This window comes from Charadrius vociferus, unplaced genomic scaffold (genome assembly GCF_000708025.1).
Source record: "Charadrius vociferus isolate BGI_N301 unplaced genomic scaffold, ASM70802v2 scaffold45, whole genome shotgun sequence".
Taxonomy (NCBI): Eukaryota; Metazoa; Chordata; class Aves; order Charadriiformes; family Charadriidae; genus Charadrius; species Charadrius vociferus.
The window spans coordinates 2,808,666-2,816,860 of NW_009648712.1; the positions used below are offsets into that span (position 1 = coordinate 2,808,666).

At 43.0% G+C, this 8,195-nt stretch overlaps 1 protein-coding gene across 1 annotated transcript; it reads left to right on the forward strand.

Moving 5' to 3' along the window:
- The first annotated feature begins 1,958 nt into the window (after positions 1–1,958).
- On the forward strand, positions 1,959–7,462 carry LOC104287901 (histamine H3 receptor-like). The gene is made up of 3 exons (XM_009886635.1): positions 1,959–2,247; positions 4,822–4,988; positions 6,680–7,462. The coding sequence occupies exons 1-3, from the start codon at positions 1,959–1,961 to the stop codon at positions 7,460–7,462; spliced, it is 1,239 nt and encodes a 412-aa protein (XP_009884937.1).
- Positions 7,463–8,195: the final 733 nt, after the last annotated feature.

An 8,195-nucleotide genomic window follows, 5' to 3' on the forward strand; every position in this document is an offset into this window, starting at 1 on the left:
CTGAGAGAGTGAACATTGTCTGCACAATATGCTGTTAATTTCAGTTGTTAGAGAGGCCCAGCTAAGAAGCGAAGTTACTGACCAAAATTGGTTCTGTTTTACCTCAAACCAGGACAACTTCAGAGCTGCCTGCCATGAGATCCCACCTACCACTTTCCTGAATAAACACAAGTATGCTCACCTGAAGTGTGTGGTCTGTACTCTGGCACTCTCCTTCCTCATCACTTTTAGGATCTTGAACACCACCACCTCATGGTCATTATAGCCAAGGCTGCCATTGATTACACATCCCTACCTGGTTCCTCTTTACCAGTGAGCAGCTGATCTAGCTGTGTGTCACCCTCGTTGGCCCATTTGGTATTTGTATCAGAAAGTTGTCCCTGATGCCCTCCAGGAGTCTTGTTGATTGCTTGTACCTGCTGCATTGCCCTTCCAGCAGATGTCAAGAATTCCTACACAAGAATCAGGGGCTGTGAGCCAGAGGCTTCCTTGATTTGCTTAATGAAGACTTCATCAACTCCCTTACCCTACTTGGTGTGTTTTACAACACGCTCTCACCACTATGTCACCCATGTCACTGGCCTCTCCTCTGACCCTGACTCACAAATTTGCAACCAGACTGTCTACCCCTTAGAAGAGCTCCATACATTCAACCTGCTTCTGCACGTGGCAGGCAATCTTCGCTCCTCATCTCCCCTGCCTGTCTTTGCTGACAAGCTTGTCTCTGCTCATTGCAGTCCTCCAGTTGCCCAAGCTCTCCCGCCACCTCTGTTATTCCAACAGCCTGGTGGCCTTGTGACTGCACAGGGAGCTCTGGTTCCTCTTGTGCATTGGAGGAACATGGGCTCCAGACTGCATTTGTGCACATGCACCCGAGGGAGGTGTCTGTCACATTTCATCATTCCTGAGGTCTCTTCTGTTCCTGTTGCCCTACACCTTTTGCATTAATGACTCCTTAGAATATATTTCCCTTTGTTCCCCAAGACAGGATCAGAGCACTGCACCTCTCCTCCCCACATCTTGTCCGTCACCTCTTTCCTTGTTTATTGTCCTACATCTCTCAAGCACGGTGGCCGCAGTCCAAAAAGACAGTCACAGGGAGTGCCACGGTCCTATGGAGCTGATGAGCTGCAGGCATGAGTCACAGCCACTGCCTGCCAACCTCTGTGCGCTCTTAACAAAATAAGTGAAATGGCGGTGAGGAAGGGATATGCCTTCTCACATCTGCAGAGGGTTAAGGGTTTGGCACTTTGTGGAGTGGGAGCTTACCTGGGAATTACTTGGGAAGAGGAGGATTAGATGCCTCACACTTCTAAGTCCTCCAAAGTCGATGTATTTGGTTTGCTGTGCCCAGGGCTAGACTTGCTTCTAATCAGGATGAGCTGAAAAGGTATTGTTGATACTTCTGCAGTGTGTAACTGAATTTTGAATGCTCTGTAACCAACAGCATTAAGAAACATACATCTCTGATTTAACTGTACAATTTAGTAAGTGGTACAGCAGCAAGTGCAACAGTGCCCACATTTTACTGTAAGAGAAATAGAATTGTAATAATTTAAATCCTGTTCACCACTGGGGAAGTGAAAATGAGATCTGGTTTTAGCTTCAGCAGAATTGAATGTGTAAAAATGCTTACACAATGCTAATATGCAAAATGCTTGACTGTGAAAAGGGTTGTTTTCAGACTGACTTTTCTGACCTCAACAGATAAGGATCAGTGTTCAGGAGAGAAAGAGATAATTTGCTTTAATGTGTGCACTTACTGCTGCTTATGAGGTGTCTTTTTTATAGATTTTGTTTTCAGGCCAATAGGTGCGTTCAAATCAAGGAACGTTAGAGACTCCAGGCCTTGAAATCTTGTGATCCATTATTTTGATTTTGTGAAATATTTTGGATGTGTCACTATTCAGCCCATCCTGTTAACAGACTTGTCTCAACCTTTTGGATAACTCCGCCAGATGCGAATTTTTTCCCAGACTGAACTGACCTGGATCCGCAACATGCACAACAGCACTGCCGAAACTCCGCATATGGCTGGAGCACGCAACGAGACTTTGTCCACACAGTCACCGAGCTCCGAGTTTTCACTGGGCGTGATGGTGCTGCTGGCTTTCCTCATGGTGTTGCTAGCTCTGGTCACCATCCTCGGAAACGTCCTGGTGATCCTTGCTTTCATCATGGACAGAAACCTCAGGCATCGGAGTAACTATTTCTTTCTCAATCTCGCCATTTCTGACTTTGCAGTGGGTAAGTTGCAGCCGTGGAGGCACTACTTGTTTGCTAGGAATCTCAGGAGAAGCAAGTGGGCTTCTTTTGCTGGGTGGTTTCTTCTAAGAGAACTATTTCCCAGCTGTGTCTCCAGGGAAGGGTAAGGAATGGGGGAGACTGCATTAAGTGTTTTAGTTGCCTGTTATGTCTCAAAATATGTTATAATGTCAAATTTTCATATAAATACTTTAAATGTTGCTTGAGGAAAAAGTGAATACCAACTGAAGGAAAGAGATTTTTTGCTAGTTTAGGATTTACGTTTGCTCCTGCTGTAAGATCACACTCTTCAGAACGTCCTCATATTTGACAATGTAACTGTTTTCTTATACAGCTATCTATGGTACGTCCAGGTAAATTAATTAGTTCTCTGCATAATACTAATGGCTTATGAGTGTACTACACTACAAAAAGCCATAATGTTAACACTATGACTTTTTACTGGCTTCCACTCAACACAGGCTATAGATCAGATGGCTTGCCTGATGCCAGCAACAGCCTGCTGGCATGTCCAATCTGTTTTCTTTATTAGTCCCCTCTTCCCATAGTGTCATTGCAGAAGTCCAGGAGAGTTGGTCCCTGGAGGTGACATGGATCCGGTCCCAGTGGGTGATGACAGGCGAGAAGGTGGGAGGCATGAATGCCTTGTGCAACAGTCCTTCAGGGTTCAGGCCAGGGAAACAGCCCATGTGGCAGACAAAACCATGGTCCTGTGGAATATGTTCCAGCAAACATCTTGACCTGAGGCTAGCAAGAAGGTATTTCTGCACACAAGTGCTGTCTCTTCAGGACAGTCACAGAGAGCAGTATTCACTAAATCATGAGGAGGGAAATAGCACTCATCGACCTACTCTACTTCTGGCAATACCATCCCTCCTAACTGCTGTTCCTTTGTCAGTGCCGTGTAGTGAAGTGTATTAATTTAACCTTTAAGATTTTCCTTCATTTGTGTCATTTATAACCTGTGGTGCCTCATTCTGCGACTCGCCCCATGGGGTGAAAACCAAACGATACACGTGCTAGAGCCTTTGCTTTCCTGCTCCAGGCAGACAATTTGCTAGAGCTGCTCAGGTCTTCTGCAAAAGTCTGTTTCTCCTCGTATCTTGCAGTTCAATCAAGAGATTTAAATATCTGTCTTCTACACCAGTTCTTGTTTGTGGCTGGTGTCTCATGGAGTCTTAAATCAACCAAGAGGAAATGATTGGTATCAGTATGATATTGACCTATATACCATGTAAATCTAGGACTTTGTCTCCGAAATGCTTTATTTTCTGAAACTGCTGTGGTATTTTTAAAATTTCTTAGAAGTCTGGAATCTTTCCAGGCATGTGACTCATGTCTTTTGCAACCTCTAATTAGTAAAAGTGGGAATAGTTTCAAATATAAATGCTTAAAACCTGGTTCTTGTGTCTGTATTTATATCTATAGCTAAAAGCAGTCATTACTTTTTGACATGGTGCCAAACATTGATCCCGTTAAAGTTGATAAGAGCAGTAGCTGTCACCAGCAGCTCTGAAAAATGGGTATTTTGTACAAAAGTGATGCTGCTTGTATTTAAGGTATATGTTAAAACAGGCCATCAGTATTCAAAGGACTGTGCGCGTTTGCCTGTTGATAACAGTCTGTCAGCTCATTGCCCAGAGGATTATTGTCGGTGGGCCGCATCAGCCTGGATATGTTCAGTAACATCTAATATCTTGGTGGACATATTGAAAATAATAATCTAAAGAGTGTAAAATGGATCTTGAAGCTGTATATAGTTTTATATTTGTCTCTAGTGGATCATTGTTTTCAGGAATAAGATATTGCACCATACTTTTGAAATAATATTAGTGGTAAAATGAAGAAGTTGCTGTCTTAAAAACAAAACACAAACATGACTTTCTTCTCTGGAAAGGCCTTTTGGAGAAAAAAACCAAATGTAACGGAACAAAAATAGTCTTGGAGTTAATCTCAGCTGGAGAACCAACATGAGATTAAAACACCTCTTAAAAGTGGGAGAGGGTTTCATACCTCTGCTGTGACTGCTCTACCTTTGGTAGAAGAGGTTTCCAGATACCACACAGACTGTCCAATATATTGTCTTTGGCTTACAAATGCTAACCAATCTTAAGTTAATAACCGACATTAGCGGCATCTGTAGATGTGTTTGGGGGAAAACTCTAACACAGATAAAAGACTAGAGGACAAGCAGCAATGAGGTTACATATCACAGCGCAACCACAGTGCGTTTATGCTGCAGTACTGATTATATGTCTTTAGAAACTATAAGTTGGTTACACTGCAGTTTTCTTCGTAAGCAGATCCTTCTTTGCTGATTTGCCCTGAGCTTATTCCCAACAATCAGCATACCCAAACACACTAAGACCTAGTACATATGAAGTCACTGTCAGATTTCATGAGAACGTAAGATTTTCAGCATATAAATTACATATTCACCTTTATAGATTTATTTATTTTTTGGCCAAACACCAGACTAGTGTCTCTCTCTGCTTCCAGGAATACTGTTTGCAGTCCATCTGATCTGCATGGCGTCTCTGTGGTTGCTTTCCATAGGTGCCTTCTGCATGCCTCTCTACATCCCTTACAGCCTGACAGGGAAATGGCACTTGGGAAGAGGCATCTGCAAACTCTGGCTGTCTCTGGACTACCTCCTGTGCACAGCTTCAGTGTTTAACATTGTTCTTATCAGCTATGACCGTTTCCTGTCAGTGACTAAAGCTGTAAGTACCTTATTTATAACTTCTCTGATTTTGTCACAAGATCATTGGTGGCTTATGCTCACCAACCTTTGTCATGTTGGTGAGTGCAAGCCCAAATTTAATTGAGATAATAGCTCTCAAAAATGTGACGGCATGTGGAGATTATTAGTTATTTGTAGCTAGATGTGGTGAATATTCTGCACTGAGCATGTTCCAGCACAGAGCTGGTCGAACAGGACTTTTCTCACAATTTCTACTGCAGGTTGCTGTTGTGCTACTGCTTGAGGGAAAGCAGGCTGAGGGGTGCAAAGGTTAAGGCAGGAGGCTGATAAAAGGGGTCAAGGAAAGAGGAAATTCAAAATAAATTGGATTTGAGTTTGGACCTAAAATCAGGCACGGGAGGAAAACGCAGTTGGGTTAGGGCAGTGAGATGAAGGACACCGGGGAAGGATGTCTAGGCCTGAGTTATGGCCCCAGATGTTCTTGGAGAAGATTGGGAGCAAGAGCAAATGGGGCAGAGAGTGGAACAAGGGGCAGACTGCAGAGACTGCCTGTGGACACGTGACAACAAACTCTATGTCTCTGCTCTCTGCAGAGCATCCTATCCACCATACATGTGCTTTATGTCTTGGTTCATGCTAAGGGTGGAGACCAGAATTTGTCAGTACTCACTCTGTTAGCTCAAGTGGCAGGGAAATGTCAGGGACAGCTAAAGGTTCCAGCTCTTTGGTGGTGTATGAGAATGTCAAGATAATGTCATATGATAGATTTTCAGTTTTATTTTTTATTTTTGTTAATTATAATTAATTTTACATGTTATACCTGTCTTTTATTACATTTTTTTAATTTTATGTTATTTTATTTAAAGGAAAAAAAATCTGGGAAATAAAACACTAAAACATTTTCCACATAAGAAACATTACACTGGAAATCCAAAGACTCAGCATTTACAAAGTGCAAAATTCACACCAGTTGTGCAAACGTAATTAAGACCGATGGACATTCATATGATAGTCTTTACTGACATTAACTCATACTTTTTTTTTTCAACTGGATGGCTAAGCTCCCAGAATCACACATTCAGCCTGTCATCCTGTGAAAGGGGTGGAACAGGATGTCAGCTACAAGATAAATGTCTGTTCTGCAACATATAGTGGAAAAAATGTACTGACCCTGGAGTAGGGGAGAATGTTTCATCAGCTAAAGGCTGCATTGCAGAGCTGGAATCCACTCCTACCTCCTTATGAAGTATGCAATAAACAATTTTCTCAAAGGTGGGTGTTAAATGTATGTGCCACATTTTCTGTTGAGCACTGTGACGCACATAGTCCTATTTGCTTGTAAAATGCTGTAAAAAGCACTACAGTTGTCAGTGGATGGGAGTCATGCTCTGAACAACTATAAAATGTTTATGACTCTGGCACTTCAGACCACAGAAGTCTCAAACAAGGCATACCAATTACTAGGTAGTGATGGATAATCATGTTTCATCCATGGACCAGGACCCTAGCACAGTTACATTAACCTGTAGAGAGACACCCCTACGTTATGTCAACATCAATGAATCCAGCAAACCTGGGTGAGCTTCAGCTGATCAGTATAGTCGCAGCCCTAAATTACCAAGCACTCTGCTAAAATTGCTCTCCTGCTATTTCTGTTGGTTCCAAAACCTGTCTCTACAGGAGTGACCTCTTCCTTTTTTTCCTTCACAGGTATCTTACAGAGCCCAGCAGGGAATAGCGTCCAACCCTGTCATCAAGATGGTGGCAGTCTGGGTCTTTGCCTTCCTCCTCTACTGCCCAGCAATCCTCTTTTGGGACCACGTGGCCGGACACAGCGTGGTAGCGGTGGACCAGTGCTACGCTGAGTTCTTTGACAACTGGTACTTCCTCCTGTGTGCGTCCACGCTGGAGTTCTTCGTGCCTCTGCTCTCGGTGACCTACTTCAACGTGCACATCTTCCACAACATCCAGAGGCGCCAGCGGCATGGCAGCATGCAGGACTGTGAGCTTCCAAGGAGAGACAGCCTGTCCTGGAGATTTTGCCTCTCGCTGAGGCTCGGACCATTTTCTCCTCCATCGGAAGCAGAGGACAGTGTTTCTTCCTCCACAAGGCCAAAGAAAGAGTCTTTGGTAACTGAGAGCTCATCTCCATCCAGAGGCAGTTCTCTAACCCCAGCAAATGACTTCTCTGTTTCTTTCTGTGCAAGGACCGGGTCAAAACTGCAGCAGGACAAGAAAATTGCAAAGTCGCTTGCCATAATTGTGTGTGTGTTCGCCATTTGCTGGGCCCCATACACTTTACTAATGATTATCCGTGGGGCCTGCAAAGGGACTTGTGTTCATAACTCCTTGTATGAAATAACCTTTTGGCTTTTGTGGATCAATTCCTCTCTGAATCCATTTCTCTATTCTCTCTGTCATGTTAAATTTCGAATGGCTTTCATGAAAATATTATGTCCCAAAAAGTTTGCAACATTGAGATTAGGCTCTTAGAAGAAAAGTGATTAAAAAAAAGGCTCAGGAGCAACTGGATGAGGGATGTAAGTAGCCACAGTTGGAAATTCGAGTTAGTCTCTTCCAGGAGATTAGCCTAGTTAGAAAGCCTAGATAAGCCTTCTGTGATATAGGTCCTCCTTCAGACAAACATGCATGCCCAAGGTTTGTGTAGTTTTTCCAGCTATTTTAATTGACCGGTTAAGGGATACTGCTTCTGTCTGACTTCCCCTAGTAGTGTATCCACCTTATCTTCATTCTGGTTGTTGAGGATACCATCTTCAATTGCAGTACAGCTTATATTTGTGTTCATGGGTGGTATTAGTTAAAAACACAATAAAAGTGGGTATTTGCCGTCAGACCAATACTATTCTAAAGTTAGTGTCTTCTCTATTCTATTTCTTTTGAACAGTTTATACTGCATTCAGAAGCATTTTTTTCCTTGTCATAAAACATCCAGTTAAATTATGACTTTAATTGTCAGGCACATAGCAGGATTACTTCCTTTCACTAAGGATGTTCAGACATCAGGGGAATACAGGGACTACTTTTAAGAACTCGAATTAAGGTGTTCTCTGCAGAAGGGCGCTAATGCTGCTCAGATGCGGCAGGAGAGAATTTAGGTGCGTAAAGCATCTATGTGCATCTCCAGCTATTCTTCAAGAAACAAGCGTTCTGGAGTTAGAGTTTTGAGAGATCGTAGAAAAGAGCAGTATTTGTTCTTAGTCCTTGA

What these genes read in the sequence shown, in the direction of transcription:
- LOC104287901 (XM_009886635.1), top strand. Translation starts at nt 1,959, where the DNA reads ATGCGAATTTTTTCCCAGACTGAACTGACCTGGATCCGCAACATGCAC. An exon ending in CATTTCTGACTTTGCAGTGG is followed by an intron (nt 2,248 to 4,821) that starts GTAAGTTGCAGC and finishes TGCTTTCCATAG; the next exon opens with GTGCCTTCTGCATGCCTCTC. An exon ending in TCCTGTCAGTGACTAAAGCT is followed by an intron (nt 4,989 to 6,679) that starts GTAAGTACCTTA and finishes TTTCCTTCACAG; the next exon opens with GTATCTTACAGAGCCCAGCA.